This window comes from Homarus americanus, unplaced genomic scaffold, assembly GCF_018991925.1.
Source record: "Homarus americanus isolate GMGI-L3 unplaced genomic scaffold, GMGI_Hamer_2.0 scaffold11794, whole genome shotgun sequence".
Classification (NCBI taxonomy): domain Eukaryota; kingdom Metazoa; phylum Arthropoda; class Malacostraca; order Decapoda; family Nephropidae; genus Homarus; species Homarus americanus.
In genome coordinates this window covers 1,397,175-1,418,291 of record NW_024739301.1, presented here as the reverse complement: position 1 = coordinate 1,418,291, position 21,117 = coordinate 1,397,175, and the positions used below count along the sequence as shown (strand labels likewise).

The 21,117-nt window shown below is 41.1% G+C and overlaps 1 protein-coding gene across 2 annotated transcripts in view; it reads right to left on the bottom strand.

Annotated features, from left to right (window-relative positions):
- Window positions 1–2,464: 2,464 nt before the first annotated feature.
- The window catches only part of LOC121874504, a 45,741-nt gene continuing 27,088 nt past the window's right edge, over window positions 2,465–21,117 (bottom strand). Inside the window, exons 7-10 of one of the 2 annotated variants that reach the window (XM_042378656.1) lie at window positions 9,802–9,935; window positions 9,469–9,666; window positions 8,852–9,155; window positions 2,465–5,554 (exon numbers count right to left, since the gene is read on the bottom strand). In XM_042378656.1, the coding sequence (XP_042234590.1) occupies window positions 4,221–5,554; window positions 8,852–9,155; window positions 9,469–9,666; window positions 9,802–9,935 (1,970 nt within the window). In that variant the 3' untranslated portion in view covers window positions 2,465–4,220. The remainder of the gene's footprint in view (window positions 5,555–8,851; window positions 9,156–9,468; window positions 9,667–9,801; window positions 9,936–21,117) is intronic. The other variant, XM_042378657.1, reaches the window with a different exon arrangement.

Sequence of the window (21,117 nt, the reverse complement as noted above, 5' to 3'; positions counted from 1 at the left end):
TATATATATATATATATATATATATATATATATATATATATATATATATATATATGTGTGTGTGTGTGTGTGTGTGTGTGTGTATGTGTGTAGCAGCAAAAATTTGGTTAAACTTAAACCAAATTGGCACTTGGCAATTCAGTGTCTTAAAAATGTGTAAGTAAACACAGGCAACGCTGGTTGTAGGTAACCTACACTGAATCGAGTTTATAATTATATTATAATGTTTCACCGAACCAGAAATATGCAGCTCTCAAAATTTAATCGTTCACGTTGATGACCATTTTACAATGTTAACGCTTCAAGACCTCAGCTGTCGAAGCACAGTAATTAATAAATCAGCATTTTTACTTGGTGGCCTAAGCCCTCTTTGCTCTCACTGTTGAATAAAAACCAACACAATGAGAAGAACTTTTGTAAATTTTCTGAATAAAAACACCATAATTGTTTTGAACTCGTCGTCATGTTTACGTTAGTCATGGAAAAACAAATAGTTATGAATAAATAAAGACTGTAAAATATATAAAAATTAAGTCATTGTCTAACGATTTTATTATTTTCCCCAGGAATTGATACAAAATATTGACTGGTGTTCTACATGCTGGCGTGACACACTGACTGGTTCCACGCGACCAGTAACTCTTAAAGCCTACCTTCACTCACGTGACATTGATATAATTCGTTGCTTCGTGTTCGTGATATGATAATGACACATGCCATGCCTGATAATATTTTAAATTATTCCATCCCATGGCATGACAATATTCTCTGCCCTATGACGTGACACCGACATTATTTCCTGCCTTACGATAGGACATGTAGTACAGTATACATAATACTCCATTTCTTAACATGACTGACACTTCCTTCCCTTATAACAAGATAATCATATACCCTCTGTGTTACGGCATCCCATTAAACAACACGATATGACACACCACTTACACAATTTTCTTCATCTTGGATACATGATCATCCTCTCCCTGTAAAATGATACAACTGATCTCCCTTGTGACGTGACATACTTCTCTACACCTTGATAAGACAGTCCCTATAGCGTTTTTACACTTCCCATTCCTCCTTCCTCAGGGCAGGGAACAGTTCTCAGCACCACGATATAACACCTATACTGGCATATTGTTGTGATGCTCTTCCTCCATTGTGACATGACTCATATCATTCCCCTTTAAGACCAACACAGTTTCTTCTCAACACAATAGAAAAAGAATAGTCCTAATAACTTTACAAAATGAAGAGATAAAACAGATTGTTTTTTTATATTTTCAGCGGGATCTACCGGGAGGAGGAGGACCTACCCGCAGAAGGGGACAAGTTCTTCTTTCCCAGTAGGAGGTTCAGAAGCAGAGAGAGAGAGAGAGAGAGAGACATTTCTGATGGTATGGATTTGGGAGCCTGTAAGGAGAGTTGCCACAGAGCCCTGAGATTACCCCTAGTGTTTGGAGTTGCAATGCAAACAATTAGAGAGAGAGAGAGAGAGAGAGAGAGAGAGTACTCCTCCCCTACAGCTACATACAGTGTTCTTGGATCCGCCACTGTAATAACAATCAAGATTTTTCGGTATTTAAGACACAGAATAAAGCAAACCTTCAGTGTGTGTGTGTGTGTGTGTGTGTGTCAGTTTGTTTCAAGACACTATGTGTATCTAGCTAGCTGATGCATTCTTTTCAATGGAAAAACAGAGAGAGAGAGAAGAGAAAAGGGAGAGAGACAAGAGAAGAGAGAAAAAGAACAAGAGAAAAGAGAGATAACAAGAGTCCCCAATACAAGAAACATTGGTGTGTGTAGATTTGGGACTCACTAATATATACACTGTACAATATGAGGAAGTATAATCATCTATATACACAAGATTCATTATCAAATATGAAGAAAAACATTATTATTCAAAATTTATGGTAAAACCAGAAAAATGTATTGCTATGCGCCCGCCAGAAGTAAAAACAAAAGTATTCCAAACACAAATCGGAACATAAAATGGAAAAGTTACATTGAAAGTATTTTGTTTGGACAGAAGTTTGTACTTTTATCATTCTTGTTTTGGAACAGTACACTTGAAAACACAGTAATGCAAACAATGAAATAGTTCATCTGTAATACAAAATATATAAGCAGTGGGCTCTCACACCAGGACAACCAAGACACCAAAATTAAACCATTGTCACAACACTACAAAGCTCACATGGCTGCAGAACGTTTTTTCTTCTAAGATAATCCGTTCCGTGTTCCGGCACAGAATCCATCAAAAACCCGCACAAGAAAAAATATTCATTAGTCTCGGTTTTGGTCCATTTTGTGTACATCAGGTCTCTTGGTGCATAGGCTGACTCGTTAAAATGTGAAAGTGTTTCATTAATGTGTTTAGATTTACAATAGTCAACAAACACAAACGTTGCAATAAAGCGATAATTATCAATATTATTACAGGCCTAAAGGAAACATATAATATTTTAACAGTATATATTCAAGTACATACGTACCCAAGAATCTCCCCAACTTACATCAATCACACTTACCAGAAGTCCTCTCTCTCATGTCAGATTTTCCTCTGATGACCCTCTTAGATACTGCTAGAGGGCGTGATACTGTACATGGTAGAACACGTTTTTTATTTCCAAATCTTTCTGATTTTCTCATTCACTGATTCTCTCTCTTTTAATGTTTGTATTCATCCTTCGCATTTTTCTTTTCCTGTGTCATTTCTCTCTCTGCACTATCAACAAGAAGCACTAAGTAAGCTGGGGATATGAACTAGATTACCCTTAAATTGAAATAATTTCTTTTGTACAGACAAGTAAAAAATATACATATACAATATTCATTTGTATAAAGAAGTTGTACCACAGAGAGAAGTCAACCTGCTGATATTTAGAGTAACATTAACTCCTATCATGGTCAGACTGTCGGCAATTTTTAAAATCCATCTGTTGCCACGCCAAAAAAATATGATTTGAAATCGATACTAAATATCCATGGCAGATGAAGCACCTAAAATTGCACCAAAACCAAAACAATGAAGTACTGTAAAATCATCCACTTGACCTCGGCGGTTGAGTGTCGAGTTTTTGTCTGTAAATCATTTTTAGTTTACCATTGTTGAGTTTCGTTTTCTTCCAGTTGCGAATTACGTGAAGGAATCTTGAACAGGAATTTGCTCCAAAAAAGATCTTTACGACTTTGAGTGAGACAATATGACACAACGGACGAAGGATTTTAACAACCCTATCAAGACAACAGCAGTCGCTGTGTTCACTTTGAAATTCATCGGACCCTCTGTAGATATAATTTTTGGAATGAGTGTTACAGAAATGGCCAAAGGATATCAGCAAAAAGTTATCAACAGTACGTATTTTAGTGTTTCCATCACTAGATCAGGAGTTTATTATCCATTATTAAGTGTGTTTATCTCTTCACAGACAAACCTTTGTCATAAAACATCTTCTTTTGTCCAGTTTGACATATATCTTGGCAGTTTGATGCAGTTTGACAGTTTGGTAGACAATAAGACGAGAGAATTTGGCAGTTTTACAAACATTATGACTATCAATTTGGCGATTCTGAAAACAGGGCTTCAAATTGAGGCTCACAACTATCAGAAGACCATTGCTGAATGTCTCTTCGTAAGGAATAATACGTTAATAGTAAATTGCAGCCTTATCACTTACTCAAATACTCTGTCTGTGGCCTCTCTTCACACTACAGTACAGTGACTCAACTTACAATTTATTCAAATCTAACAAATATATAAATCAGGAAAATTCGTCTAAAACACAAATGTACACTTAACATAGTAAACAAAACAATAAAGTAAGCTTGGTTGACTTTAAATTAACTGGGAACACCAAAGAAATGTGACAGGAACTTGGTATCTACTGAGCAGTGGGTGCCTCGAGTTACTGAGACCTTCACACATAACAAAATCTATTAACACCTAATTGTACCATAAGTAGACAGATAGATTCAAGATATCACTCAGGAAAAAAGACTTAGCAGACTACAGTAATAGGTTTCTTTAAAGCTGTATCCCCCCCTCCCCTTACCATACTACATACAGCCAAGACACGTTACAGAAATATACTTCTTGATGACAAATTGTATAAACAACCAGACCCAGAGAAGTACAGTAGTTTAAAGCGTTGACAGACCTGCCCCCATGCCTGTTAACTCGGACATGGGGTGAGGTTCAAAGAGAGAAGGTAGTACTATAAGGCATCCTCTTCGATATCGGAGTCATCGGCGAACTGAATGTCATCGAGGTTATTTAGAATCTTGCTGCTTTGTGTGGTGGGCGTCCGGTCATCGTCGTCATCATCATCATCATCGTCGTCGTCGTTATGTTGACTCTGGTCCTGAGAGCCGTTTTGGACGACAGAATCACCTTGCAGCGAGGGACGGTCATTAGCTTCATCAGATTTGATACTTATCTGCATGGCTATTGATTTCGGGGGATCGACGTGAGGGATGTTGGGATTTTGGAGTGGGAGAGCAGTAGGCCTCGAAGGTTCCTCAGATGTGGGTGTGGCTTCGGTCAGGTTGAGTATGTTTAAAGGAATGCCCTGGTCTGGGGGAGAGTTGTCACCGGGAAAGAAAGGCGGTGCCCAGGCCAGCAGGAGTGGGTCAAGGCCAAACAAGGACCCCGGCACGGCTGAGGCGTTTTCCATGTCATAGTCATAGTAGTCGTACTCCATCTCGGTGTCGGTGCCGTTGACGGACATATCTGACACAGAGGAGGCAGCTCTCATGGTGGCGTTGGAGGTGGAGCGAGAGATAGCTGAACGTCTTACACGCTCCAGATTCATTCTCTCTTTGGCAAACTTGGGGGTCAGTCGAGAGTCCTTGGCCACTTCCGATGCCAATGATTTGCGATACTCACGGTACTTGGCAGAATTCTCTTCTCCCTTCATGTTTATATCCACAACTGGTCCCTCTTTCCCACTGTCTCCCTCGTCCTCTCGCTGTATTTCATGGATGGGTGAGATACAGCGAGTCTCGAGCTCGTCAACGGAAGCAAATCGTCTCTTCTTACGCTTGAAAGTTCCACTTCCCTTCCTCAACAAGCGTCCTAGATGTGAGGAAGACCTTCTGAGAGTAGAGGGCGTGGTGACTCGCCTGGTGAGGAATGGAGAGTTGGGGAGCGAGTGCTGGGGAGCCTCATGGGGCTGATCATTATCCAAAGGAGAATAAGAAGCAGACCTGCCTCGATGTTTCAGTGGCAGTGACACAGGTAGTTTGCGTCGAGGCACCAGAGACTTGAGTGAAATGACCTCGGTGAGCGTGAGGGTAGAAGAGGCATCGGTAGGATTCTTGGAGGGCGTGGTGGGCGGCGTGGCATATGGAGACTCCGGGATGAGCCGCGCCCGCTTGTAGAGACGATACCTCCGCCAGTGGTAGACTGCCAGCACAACCACAGCAGCCATCAGTGCTGCTACGAACACCACAGCAGCCACGTGCATCCCCTCTAACAGCCAGGACTGTGTGGTCCCTGGCTCAGTCTCCCCTACACTGCCACCCACGGCACCCAGCACACTTTTATCTGCTGGGGATGAAAAAATTATTAGGCAGGTCAATTTATGGAAAAAAACCTATTATGAACCCTAACAAAATTGCTACAAAGCGTTTTCCAATGGTTTTAATTAATGTTGGACACGGAAAAACATATAAAAATCTATCAGAGGCGGACTGCCAAAAAGTTGTTAAAACTGGGTCATTTCCAAGATGGTTGTTTCTGATGTCATACACACGGGATAACGTATTTAGTTTGTTTAGTTTTATTGGCTTTCTCTTTTCTGCTGATTCTGGGGGAACTTTAAATTTTGAAAATCTGTTGAGAATCGACTGAGATATAGCTGAAAACGTATTATAATATGGTATCTTAGCCAATACATACTGTATGTGCTTAGTTGCCAACAAATTTATTCATTGCAGACATTTGAGCTCATGATGTGCAATTTGGTATGATCATTATTATGATTTTTGCCAATTGAGAAATTGTCTTCTTTTAGTGTACATCCTTCTATGAAGGACTATATGGTAATTAGTTAGTTGTTAGGATAGCCTTATTAAATTGAATCTCAGCTACATTCCCTCCTGCCCTTTCTGAGGCTAGAAATGTCTCCCGAAAGACTGATAAGCCACAACTAGCTCGGGCTCTCATTGATCATTGTAGTAAGGCGTCAAGTAAAGCCATCACAGATACCATACCAAAAACAGAACATTATTGTCCTTGATGGAGGCTCCTTGCTGCATCGTTTATCATGGAACATAGGAGACAGTTATGGTACAATAGCGCTGTCATATGCAAAATTTACCATTCGCCATTATGGATAGGTATTGGTGGTCTTTGATGGGTAAGAGGGGGTCCACCCATTAAAGACATGACGCACTAGAGGCGTGGGCACAATATCCATCCAGTTGTCAGCTTCATTGCAGATACAGAGTTCTCAGGAAAAAGGGATGATTTTCCTTCAAGGGATTGCAACAAGCGGGGATTGATCAATATCATTAGTAATAAACTAAAGAAAAAGGATTACAATGTGATCCATGCACCCAGGGATGCAGATGTAGATATTGTGAAGACTGCAGTAAAAACCTCATGTTTTCACTCCACAACTTAGATTGGGGAAGACTGATTTATTAGTTCACCTCCTTTATCGTGGAAAACAGACAGCAAGGGCCTATATTTCCATTCAGGCAATCAGTCGAAAGCTGTAAAAGGGTATGACATCAACTGCTCTTGGGTAATGAATTATGTTCTCACTCTTTGTACAATCAAAGACAAAAGTTGTGTCGCGGTTTTGTCCCAAGATTAAATATAACTCGTGAAACATTTTGAGAGCCCTACCACAAGGCAGAGCGCACCAAAAGTTTTAGCCCTTCGGCCTATGTTTTCACCAAATTTCACGACACGACTTTTGTTTTTCATTGTACATTCTTTCACTGGATGCGACACCACCTCACGCATTTTTGGTGATGGAAAGAAGTCAGCTTACCAGAATCTTGTAAAAGGGGATTCTGTCATGGAATCCTGTGCTAATCCTTCATTTTACCAAACCAGTCAAGTGACACCATTGAGGACCTTGGCAGTGAAGTTATGGCTATCATGTTTGGTGGAAAATGTACAGATTCTTTTGCAGCCTTGAGATATAACTTATTAAGTAAGAAAATAATTTCTGCTAAATCCTTTGTGACACCTGAACGTCTTCCCCCCTACTGCATCACCTACCTTTGCTTCAGGATTTACTTCCAGATCATGGTCTGGGTTGGGAGGGAAAGCGACACGGACGCTTTGAACTGGGGTATAGAGAATGGTGGATAATCAAATGGTGCCAATAATGTCAACAACGAATGCTGCCCTTGATAATCTCCTGAAGATGATCCATTGCAACTGCTCAACTGCCTGTAGTACACCCCGTTGCAGCTGTAGAGGATCTGGGTTGCCATGTACAGTACTAGTGCTTATGGATCATGACAACTGGAATCATGTGACAACCCACACAACAGGCAAGAAGGTGATACTGGTGAGATATGGGCCATGGTTCACAGCCATAGATAACTTGTGAGGACTTTCATGATGTCAGAAGCATATTTTACACTGATAAGATATTCATATTTTTGTGATTGAATAGTGATTATATACAGTACTCTTCATTTAAATGTATGCCCAGCGTCAATTTTCGGGCATGTTGGAGTTCACTAATCGAGTCAGGATGTGACGTTAAGCAGCAATCAATCAAGTCTCGATTATGTCAGTAGGGCGTGATGTAAAAAAAAATCATTTGTCAAATATTTCTAGAATCCCTCTATCCAATTTCAAATGCAACAGTTGTACATTTAAGCATGTTAAAGGACAACTGGTACACTATTCTGGAGATATATTTGGCAGAAAGGTGTTCAAAAGCAGCCATTTTGCAGTGACCTAGTTTTGTCACTTCATAATGGGTTATGTTGACAGATTTGTTATATGTTATAAAACACACCTCAATATATCTAAAACCACCCAAAAAAAACTTTGTAGCAATTTTGGGGGGTCAAACTATACATTGACCCGTCTATATCGCCTAAATGTTAAACCAAGTGGTTATTATACCAATGTACAGTACCCAGCCCCAGTGATGCCTACCCACCTTCTCTGTTAGTATCAGTATTAGTGAAGACCGAGGTACTGTATTGATTCTTCACCCAAGACTATTTAAGCATGGAAGGTAAAACATACTGGACACTACAGGTACTAACACTCACCATCATCATCATTAATTTATGGCCATTTTCCACACCTTAGTGGGTTTGTTGTGTTTACTTGATGGCAGCTCCCCAAGTTGTACTGTCTCTTGGAGCTTCAATAATTATGAAATAAGCTTCGGAATAATCAGGTCTTATCATTGTGTAAAGAGAAATACAATACAGAAGAAAAAACGCAATAACTGACCAAGCTTGAAGCTATATCTCTGACCAAGCTTAAGACTATATCTGACCAAGCTTGAGCTATATCTGACCACCAAGCTTGAGACTATAGCTGACTAAGTTGAAAACTATACCTGACCAAACTTAAGACTATATCTGACCAAGATGAGACTATCTAACCAAGCTTAGGACTTAATCTGACCAAGCTTAAGACTTTATTTGACCAAGCTTGAGACAATATCTCCACTTAGTTCAACTGTTTCTTGTCATTAAAATCTATTACAGTATGAAGATTAAATTTCCCACATTAACAAACTCCACGAACGAGTCAAAGGTGAAACTCAAATACACTGACAAACTTATATTTAACCCTACGACTAACGTTAATTTCCAACACGCGGTAAAGAGGACAAGTGATGCACAAACAACTGACCCGTGGAGAAGACGGTGACCAGGAACCCGTAGGAAGCGGGGTTCAGGCCACTTAATGACGTGTTTATGTCCGACCGAAACTCCAGAAGTAGCTTGGACCCGGAGGAGGAGCGGCGGCGTGTGGCTGCTAGGCGTCGCTGAGAGTGTGCAGGGTAGTGTAGCAGGTCGTCTTCAGGCATGGATGAGGGTAGACGGACGAGGAGAGGGTCAGATACGTTGCCACCATCCCGCATTTTCAGCCACTGAGCTCCTGGTCTGAGAGACGCCCAGGCCACCTCCGCCACCACCTTCTCCCCTGGTGGTGCCTGTAACACACACACAAGTTAACATTGTTGTAACACACTCATGTTATCACTGTTAACACAAACACGAGTTACCACAATTAAAATACCCACATCTTAAAGCCTGTATCACACAGATTAACGCTACAGCAGTACACACTGAACAACACAGTAGTGCTGCCTCACTACCTCACCCTACTGGTGATACCACACTGCACCATCAACTGAGAATATCTTACCATAATAACAAAGCCAACAGGAACAACCACTTACCTCACAATAACACTCACAGTGGCGCTCACTTACGGTGCGAGTCACTGTCTGGTGGAAGACTCACCTCAAGGACCCAAATGGAGGTGCCGTAGCAGACAGCAGCCGAGGCGGAGACGGACTCGGAAAAGCCGTTAATGAGGCTGAGGGTACATCCACAGGAGCAGCTGTTGTCAGCTCCGGGGGTGGAGGAGGCCGCCGCTGGCTGCTGGCTGGCTGGCACACATGCTGGGCCCTCACACGACTCAGCTTGTATGGCGTCCCCCTGTGAATTGATGACTGTTGTAGTAATCTTTCTCCTCTTTCTCTCTCTCCAGGTGTGACAGTCTCCCTACTTCAAATTAACACATAAGACTTTAAGTACCGCCATGTGTAATTTTCCAGTGGTTAACTAACTCACCTGGCAAAAGGTGCCCCCGTTCCTGGGAGGTGGATTGTCGCAGAAGCGGTGACGGAGGCGCTGCCCGGAGCCACACGTAGAGGTACACTCGGTCCACTCCTTCCAGTCCCCCCAGTTGCCATTATCCCGCATCGCTGTTGGCAGGGAGAGAAGTTCACGTGTAATATACCCATGTGTCCTGGGTTCTAAGTCTTTCTTGGCTCTGACACAGGTGGAGAAAGGTGTTATCCAGTGTGACCCTCACTACCAAACATCACAGGTTTCCTCCGGGTACTGCAGTTTCCTCCTATACTAACACTGGACAATAAAGTTCATAACAAAAGTTAAAAAATAAATAAATAAATAAATAAATGAATTAAAATAAATAAATAAATAAATAAGACGGCACTAGCATTAACTGGCAATGTTGGGCATTTATAGATTTTTTTTACCACAGTGGAAACCAAAACACCTCTTGTAATAATCGTTTTTATTTTTCCTTTATTTTCTTTCTTCTTAGTTCTTAATTTTTACTTCTACTCTTAATCTTTCTTTGTATACTCGTGAGATGGGGGAGGCGAGGAGTGGAGTGAGGGGAGGGAGGTAACGGCTGGTTTAGGCCACCCTCACACCAAAGGGGAGAAGGAAAGAGACGAGGATAACTGAGACACTGGGTATGGTTGTTATTACTAATGGGTCAATGTATCACTGCATAACACCAAAGACATGTATGACAAATGTTTACTCAACACCTAAAAGGGAGGGGGGGGTTATGACAATCTTAGCGTTCTTTATTTATTGAACACCTTCTATTACGATTGACAATTATACTCCCAAACAATAAAACTATTTTCCTAGCTATTTAAACAGGGGTCACATGAATCACAATACATTTTGCAAAATGGATAAAACCTTAAGCGTACTTACATATATAATACATATCCCGCCATGTTGGGACGCCGAACTCACACATCTACACCTCACCATCCCTAACCAGACTCTGTCCTAAAACAAAGGCGGCCCACAGGCCACTTTAACTGGACGCCGCATGTTCATGACATCACGTCTCACAGGCTCTCCTTATTGGTTCAGGCCTAAGGCATTCACACTTACAGGTCACTGCAATTGGCTCACGCTTGGCAGGAAAATCTTAGGTGTATATTAATGATGATGATGATGATGATGAGTTGGTTAAATGAATACAGATTGGCACCAGTACAACATGTTAACTACAGAAACCAATGAAAATAACACGGAAAATAAACAAGGAAAAAGAGAGAAATAGAGAAGAAACAGACAGACAGAAAGAAATAATCATAAAGAAGATAACAGAATTAATAACGGATATAAAAACAATAATTCCATGGATAAAACAGATAAGAAAGATAATAAAGAATGAATGCTAACAATAAAATAGAATAAATAGTGAGCCAGAAATACGATAAGAGTAATGAAGGGTAAGAAGGGATACTAATGATAATGAAAAATAACAAATACTTGTAAAAATAACAAAAAGAATCGAGGGAAATAATAATAATAATAATAATAATAATAATAATAATAATAATAATAATAATAATAATAATAATAATAATAATAACAATACGAACCCAAGGAAAAAAATAACAATAATAACAATCACAAACGAGCCTGTAGAAAATAATAACACTGATCTGATGAAAATAACAATAGCAATACATGATAACAAATAACAATACAGCAATAGCAAAAGTAATAACAATACGCCCTGTGGAAAATAACAATAATAACAATGGCAATAACAATAACAAGAGGTATTACCGGGTAGGGAATATTGTAAGCCGCTGGTAATATCCTGTCTCGCGCCCAGAGAGGGAGTGGTGGGGGATGGAGGGTGGGGAGGGGGAAGGAGAGGTGGGAAAGGAGGAAGAGGAAGTGGTATACCCTACTATTGTCCTCTCACACGCCACTACCACCAGCATTACCACAACTAACACCACCACCATAAAATACGAACATCATTGACAACACTACTTACTACTGTCACCACCACTACCAATATTGTAATCACCACCATCACCAGTTCTGCAATCACCAGCACTACTGACATCACCACCACTATTATCACCACCATCACCACTACTATAACCACAATCACTACTATTGTCACCACCACTACTATAATCACCACCACTATTATCACTACTGTCATCACCACCACTACTATAACCATCACTACTATAATCACCACCACTACCATCACCACCACCACTACTATCACCACCACTATTAGCATCACCACCGCTGATATCATCACCACTACTATAATCACCACCACTACTATCGTCACCACCATTAACATCACCACCGCTGATATCATCGCCACCACTACTGTCACCACCACCATTACTATAACCACCACCATTACTATCATCACCACCACTACTATCACCACCACCACTACTATCACCACCACCACTACTATCATCACCACCACTACTATCATCACCACCACTACTACCACTACCACCACTTCTATGCGGTACCCGTAACTTCTATGAGATTAAAGCAGTAATGATGTAACGAGCGTCAAACATCATTAGGGGAGGCAGAGAGACGCCGACGCCTGTAGCAGCACTAGGATGGGTCATACAGTGTTATAAGAGACTCATTAACACAGTTCAGAGAGACAATAAACTTCCCAATAGAACAAAGTACACAACAAAGATATATTAAAGAAAAAATATATATTATAACAAGGTGATATAACTCTTGGAATGATCAGTGAGGCGAGGCAATAGTGACGTCAATCTCAATGTTCATTTTTTTTTTTTTTTTATTGAGCACTCCCCTACATCCTTGTGTAAGGTGAAGCGCAGAAGCGTTTACAGCGCCCAACAGGGAAGCATGCTAAGTCCATGCTTGCCTTTATGACTCATGAGTTAAGGGCGTAGAAGCCTGAAGAGTCAGTGGTTTATGTCATCAAGTTATTGGAAGCTCCAACAACTTTCCCTGAATACGAATTCGCAACTTTCGACTTACACCAGGTACCTACTTACTGCTAGGTGAACAGGGACTAATGGGGGCTAGGAAGTATGTCCAAACAACTTCCACCGGCCCGGGAATCGAACCCGTGACATCTCGCTTGCTAGGCAAGAACGGTACCGCTTCTACCACCGATCCCCCCCTCAAATGTTCATACACCAAATTATATTACACACCCCTCCGGCCCTCCCTTCACCTCTTTCATAAACAAAAACGAACACAGGAGGATGGACTAACGTGTGCGGAGGACATACTGTATGGACACGTATGGCCAAAGCAATATGCCCTTATACTAAAGTATAGACATAAAACAGTTATGGCGATTATCGTGATACATACTTACTACTTTGCTGTCACTCGGAATCGAGTATAACGATCATCCAGATTTGATACAATGATTTGAGTTAAGGATGTCATCTACAGGTAAGTTGGCGAGTTTTAAGGTGACTAAAGAGGCCGATACGGGACATGCAGAGTCGTTCTCAGATGTTGCACATGTGAATGGCTCCATCTAGTGCGGGAGGGGCGACGGCAGCGTCTTTCCGGCGCTGGCACTTGTCTGCTACGGTTTGCAGTTGCACTAATTCGAAAGTATTGACACCTTCTCTTGTGATGATCCTCCAAGCGCTACGGTGTGGAGTGATCATTTCCCAGGTAAGGGGGTCTAATTGGCACTTTTTCAAGGTTGTCTAAAGACTATCCTTATACCTTTTCAATTGCCAGCCAGCGTTACGTTTACTATTCGTTAGATGACTGTAAAGTAGCTGCTTTGGTAGTCTACTGTCGTCCATGCGGGTAACATGGCCAGTCCAACGTAGTTGTTCATGGATAGCCTCATGCTCCTACAGTTGGTGTCAGCGAGAATACTGGCATTTGTTCTCTTGTCTTCTCAGCGAACTCGGAGGATGGAACGTAGACCACGTTGGTGAAAGTTTTCAAGTGCCTTGACGTGCCTCCTGTATGTAACCCATATCTCACTGCCATAAAGCAGGGTGAGGAGGACCACTTCTCGATATACGTGTAACTTTGTAGATTATTTCAGCTCCCTACAGCTGAAGACACGGGTACGGAGTCTGCCAAAGGCTTGAGATGCAGATCTGATCCGATGTTGAATCTCTTCAGCGATGTCCGCGGTGGTGGACAGGTGGTAGCCGAGATACTGAAAGTGGGTAACATTAGACAGGATAGTACCATTGAGCTGGATGGACGGTGGGGGTGTGGCTGAACCAAGGGCAGGCTGAAAGAGAATCGGAGTCTTACGCACATTCACCTCAAGGCCGAAGTGTGCATATGCATCTGCATAGGTGTTCAGGATCTCCTGTAAGTCGCGTTCAGCGTGGGCGACAAGGGTGAGGTCATCTGCATACTGAAGTTCAGTAATGGAGGCTGCCGACACCTTTGTTCCTGCCCGGGGTCGTCAATTTCAATTTCAATTGTTTATTCCTTGATAGAGGAAGCGGGATCCTAGTGCTGTCACTAGGTACCCCTGTACAATAACACCAGAAGCATCTGGTAAGTGTGACAAGTATATACAGTATAAATATTATAAAGGGACTTACCAAAGCCTAAGGAAGGAAGGATATTCCTTTAACACATAGTCAATGTTATTTACACAATATCTGGCCAGTATGGGGAGGATCAACGTGTCTCCGTCAGGGGGTTCTGGGGTCGTCTTATTTTGAAAAGATCCTTCATCCGGTATGCTATGTCCACTAGCGCGAGTAAGGAATGCAGCCAAGAGAATGGAAAAGAGTGTTGGCGGCAGTACACATCCTTGTTTTACCCCCGTTTGGATGGGGAAGAACTCAGACTGGGTGGCATTGTGCAGGACGCTGCTGTTCATGCCGTTGTTAAGTTGCCTCACAATGGCGATGAATTTTGGTGGGTAGCTAAACCGGCTGAGGGTCCGTCAGAGGGCTTCCCTATAGACCGAGTCGAAGGCCTTGGTTAGGTCGATAAAGGCCATTTCCAGGTCACGACGCTGATCTCTGCACTTTTCCTGTATCTGGCGGGCAGCAAAGATGATGTCAATGGCGCCACGTGCTTGCCTAAAGCCACATTGAGATTCTAGGAGAAAGTATTCCGCCTCAGGTAGTAGTCTGTTTAGGAGGACTCGGGCGATAATCTTGCCAGTTACAGACAGCAGCGAGATTCCGCGGTAGTTGCCACAGTCTGACCGGTCTCCCTTGTTCTTATAAATATTGACGATCGAGGCGTCTTTAAGAGCTTGGGGGATTTCCTCCTTTTCCCATATATTCTCCAGGAGAGAGTGGAGACGGCTGGTAAGAAGAGGTCCTCCTGCTTCATACACCTCGGCTGGGATTCCATCAGGCCCCGAGGCTTTGATATTTTTCATCTGTTTGATGGCAGTAGCTACATCATCCAGGGATGGAGGATAGCTGAGATGGGTCAGCTCTGGATGCTGAGGGACCTGCTGGGTAGTCAGGACATCCACATTGGTGTTTCGGTTGAGCAGCGAATGGTAATGCTCTTTCCAGCGCTGACGGATGACTTCTTCGTCTTTAATTAGGGAGTTACCATCGGATGAGCGGAGGGGGCTGTGCAGGACAACAGCAGCTGACGACAACGGCGGGTAGCAGGACAACAGCGGGCAGCAGGACAACAACAGCGGAAAACACAATAGCCAGCCAATGTCCCCCTGGTACCACTATCACTTGCCAAAAGGTACTGTATATTTTTGTTATATACTTATTACTCCGAATATGCAATGATTGAGATTCTATGACTTATTAATAATTGTTGAAGTGTGTGTTCTTAATGAAGGCAATTTCATACGATTGTTCCTAATGAAAGAGAGCATGAAATTAAAAAAACGCTTTATTGTGATAAGAGAACGCGGGACTGGGCAATTATCACCTCCCCTCCCTCAACTGAAGTCATTTAAGACCTATTTTTTATCATTATTTGCACCAATTTACATACTTCAAGAGGTAGCGGCGGCCGAGTAGATAGAGCCATTGCCTCTTATCGCAAGGGTTCTCCCCGAGTAAACCCAGCTGTGAATGAGTACCTAACTTTACAACTTGGGAAGAGAAGATGTTGGAATATGGTCCTGGGGACCATACTTTTGTGTTGATAAATATACATCAGGTTTGAATCGTTAGGAAAGTACTTGTTATCTGGAACTGCCTTTATTTTTACTTTATCCTCTTCGCCTGTTGACCACTTGGGCGGTCAGTCACGTCTCTGTTATGCACAGTTGGTATGTACTGGCTCCAGAATGTCTCAGGTTTACTTGGAGCACCCCGGTGTCCTCCTGCACTAACAATAGATCCAGGAAGGGCTCATGAGGAACTATATGGGAATAAAATAGTCCACCGGCTTCCTCCCCGAGACAACAAGGTAGATTGAAAATATAAACGACTCTCAGGTTCGCCTCATCAGCGCTAATACCTTATTCGTCACCCCCCCCGCGGATAAAGTTGGTCCCATCTTAGCCAGTTAACATTTTTCGATAAGTTTTGACAAATTTGTTGTGTTTCATTATTTTTTTGAGCGAAAAATTAGAATAAGTCATTTTTCATCTAGAGTGCGTGCCGGCCATACGAGGAACCTTCTTGCCCACATATCCCTTGCAACACAAACTCAACTTTTAATGACAAGCTACTCAAAAAGCAATGTGATTTTATTACCCACTTGCTGAGCAATCACTCAGATTCACACTGGTTACACCGACGATATACGGATACTCGGTCTGTAATTTACAGTGATAAATTACTGTATACATATATGGGAGTGAAAACGGTTCTTACAGTTCGTTATCATCCTGTAATAAAATTAATATAGCTTCCCGTCTACGTCTCTACCGAACCTTAACCCATACTACATGAGTATCAGTTGCGTGTCATCATGTCCTCTCCCAAACTGGGAAAGGAAGGGAAGGGAAGAAAACTTGTGGACTAAAACCAAAAACTTGCTGATAAGACTGTGCGTGTGTCCGCCTCGCTCGGCCAGTCAGGTCTCCTGGGTGCCGTAGTCCCCCTCCCCTTCGCTCTTTATGGGCCACTGTCACGGAAAACGAGACACCCTACCAGCGCGCGTCGCCTTGCCTCTCCCAAGGTATACGGTACATATTTCCTACCTGTACCTGACCAATAATGATAAAACAAAGTAGTATATCACTGATACAAGCAGAAGAAAAAATAAAATATACGAGTAAAATAAAGAAATGCTTTAAGATTACCAAGGCTTCGATAAATTATGTTTTACAGGAGGCGTATAAAACAAACAAATGCTCGACTCGCCCATGTCATTTCTAAATGGAAGGAAGCGGTGTGTGTGTGTGTGTGTGTGTGTGTGTGTGTGTGTGTGTGTGTGAAAGAGAGAGAAAAGGCCACTGCTTCTCAGGAGAGACGGAGAGAGAACTACACGCACATACACAAATATAAAACAAACATTTGAATTCACACAGCTTTTAGTTCAGCCCCGAGCTTCTTCCAGGCTTTATTGGGTCTCTATTGCAACGACGATTATTATTGACTGATTTTCGGATGTTTTTATTCTATTTGTGAGGAAAACGAGCACGAGAGGCCCATTAAGAAACAGTAATATGTGAGCAGCGTATAATCTCGCGTAATGTCCGGTACATAAGAAACGATTTACTGCATAAATACGTAAAATGAACCTTCTAGACCCGAGGCAGATGATGAATAACAACACAGGTGAATATCTCGTCAGCTATCATGGTACACAGCGGTCATTATGTCTCGCCTGCATGATAATACAATATATTGTATATTATCAGGGCAGAATTTATTACTCGTAAACTAGTAAAACGTCGGGTTACGTTTAAATAAAATACAATGTAATATATAAATTAATAATTATATGCGATTAGTTAAAAAGAAACATGTAACTTTGTGAATAAATCACAATTTTCTTTAATATAATGAAATTGATAATACGGTGAAATAACATCTTTGAATGATAGTCCACCCGTGTATAAACTGGATATTAAAATAGTGTCAAACACGAATCAAATAGCGACAATGTTGAGATAACTTTACAAACATCAATACACAAAGACTAACACAGTCACCCCTCAAAAACACTGCCTGAGATTGTGCGGGAGTTACATACAACATTGCCTTGAGTCCATAAGAAGACTTTGCGAGTGTGAGACAGCACACTGCGATCCACATCTTAATCGACAGTACCTACGTATTTTAATTGCATTTTTATCCTTCAATCGCATTATTTTTATTATTAAATGTTGTTGTCAACTTAATCTGCCGTGTGTCTATTTCTGGAGAGCATATCTTATATATTCATTTACTTTTCTTTATTTTTTCTGTTCTTTGCTATGTTTTACCTCTTGTCGTGTAGTGTAAGGCTTTGTCAGCGAGGTGTACTGCATTTATAGTAATACTAACACTACTAATAATATTACAATTAAAATAATAATTTGTCAACTTATTATGTTACTAAGAAGGATAAGGACTCTAAATATAAATAATTAATTATAATGTCCTATTAAAGATACTAACGCTATCAATACTACAGTTACTATTATTATTACTATCATTATCACAGAGTATTATTAATCAATCAATAATTATTATTACCAGGAAGGAGTCTAGGTGAAACCGCTCAATCCTCATGAAAAATAAAAGCTATCATGAGGTACACTGCCTCTCTACCCCACATTATATACCATTAACTGTAATAGCGCAACCGACAGTTGTTACCATAATGCTGGACATAATGTATTTTTTCTGGCAACAGTTGATCACAAAGCACCGCACAAGACCTAAGGCCCAACTGTACAGGAATGCTCCGTCACCCCTGTAGACCCACACTACCTTTCCTCACACACAGGCACCTTCTTTATATTTTTCTACTAAACACTTCTAAAAGTTTTCATAACTATTGAATTATGAGCGAAAAAATGTAACCGAAGAGATGTTTATTAAATCTATATGTATGATGAATAGAGTGAAAATGTACATTATTATTACAGTAAATAGTAAGATAGTGTGTGTGTGTGTGTGTGTGTGTGGGCAGCGTACTTCTACTATCACCAGACACACATTAAATACCAACACAGCAATAAAGTTTTCTCACAGATCAACCAATAAGTCAACCCACCCCTTAGGTATATTGGTGATGTCGACAGTGAGAAAGATACGATACTCCCAGCCACACGCTGAGGAATATCTGACCAAGATTATAGGTTCATAGGTCAAGTAGAGGCTTAGGTTTATAGGTCACGTATGGAAGTTTAGGCTATAGGTGTAGGTTAGGTTAGGTTGAACTCGGTAAGTTTGGGTTATGTAATATTAGGTTAGGTTAGGTTAGTTATGATTAGGTTAGGTAAGGTAAGGTAATGTGCGTGTACACCAGGTCGGTAATGTACTCCAGGTGGGGCACACTACAGACGAAGGTAACAGTGAGCGCAGCACCCGTTCACCTCACACCATCTCGGTGTGGCTGATTTACGCATTAACACGCGTGGCCGGGGGGGGGGGGTGTGTCGACAAATTTATCTAAAGATCGAGAAATTAAGATCGACCAGGTTAGGTAAGGTCAAGTAAGGTTAGGTTAGTTATGATTAAATTAGGTACGATAAAACACGTTTAGATCAGCTTAGGTAAGGTAAGGTATTAAGGTAAGGTTGTGGTAGTTATAGCAATTACGTTAAATTAGTTAATATTAGGAATGGTCAGGGAGGTTAGGTTCATACCGGGTTATGCTATAATGTCAGGCCATGGTTAGAAATTTCGCTCACTACCGTTCACCCAATACTTGTAGCCTGAGTTACTTAGCTTTTTTATCTACATCTTCCAATTTGCTAAACTTTCCTAAACGCTTTTGAAATTTACTCCTAAATTATATAGAACAAAAATGAACATCAACCCCAAGAATTCCTTAATGAATCTAATTAGGAAGGATAATCTCGGGCATGTGGCGGGGAAGTGAGTTAACTGTAATGGATCCAACACCACTTGCCTCTAAGCGTATCCAACCCTCATACTATAAACATTCCTTATAAGTCAACCCTCATACTATAAACATTCCTTATAAGTCAACCCTCATACTATAAACATTCCTTATAAGTCAACCCTCATACTATAAACATTCCTTATAAGTCAACCCTCATACTATAAACATTCCTTATAAGTCAACCCTCATACTATAAACATTCCTGATAAATCAAGATATATGAAGTAATAGTTTACGTAAGCTGAAGATTAAATAAAAATAACCCAACTTAGGTCAAAATTACTCATTCGACCTTCACTAGATACGTTCCCTCATAATAGTTAAAACACAAGGTAGAAACGATAACTTTACCAGGGGCTGCACGAACGTATCTAGTTAACGTATGGAGTCTCGGTGTAATTATTATTGCCTTCGGTCGGTCGTTCTTTCTGTGTTTCAGCTTAAGTCAACATGTTTAAGTGCGTTGTTACATCTTCTACTTACGAGGAATATGGACGGTGTGTGTGTGTGTGTGTGTGTGTGTGTGTGTGTGCCTCTGACCGCCCCGCACCCTTACCATCACCTGTTCATCAAAGCATTATTACCTTCACGCAATAATCATAAAAATTCTCACTAGTCTCAGGTGTCCTGTTAATTACCGAGGCTTTGTAAGGTTACCTGTCCTCTTTCAAACACTTCCCTAAACTAGTTTTTTTTTAACTTTAATTAAAAAATGTATATTATATCTTTTTAATATAGAAATTTGATCAGAACTAAATTATCAGATAAAGAAACTTTGACCAAAATAAATGAAATGTGTTGATAAATACCGTAGAGATTTTAAGCGAAAATTTTTTACTACTGTACTACCAAGACACTTACCTATACACTTACCGATACACTTTACTACTACCAAGACACTTCCCTATACACTTGACTACTACCAAGACACTTACCGATACACTTTACTACTACCAAGACACTTACCTATACACTTGACTATTACCAAGACACTACCTATACACTTTACTGCTACTAAGACACTTTCACACCTCACTACCACCTACTCACGCCCCTCTGTGCATTGTCTAGCTTCTGTAATAAGTTTATTACACAAGACTGAAGGCTCTTTAGTACAACTAGTTCAACACGCCAGCAAGCATCAGTAATTACTAATGTTTGACACACACACACACACACACGTACAGGCGTAACTACCGTACACACGACTATGTTATGTAACCTCAATGATGTGTCTCACGCACTGGCTTAAACACTCACGCAATGAAGCATATTTTCACGCCACACGATCACAAACATTACACACACTCACACAAAAACCAAACCCTTTATATCCTTCTATTTGCTATT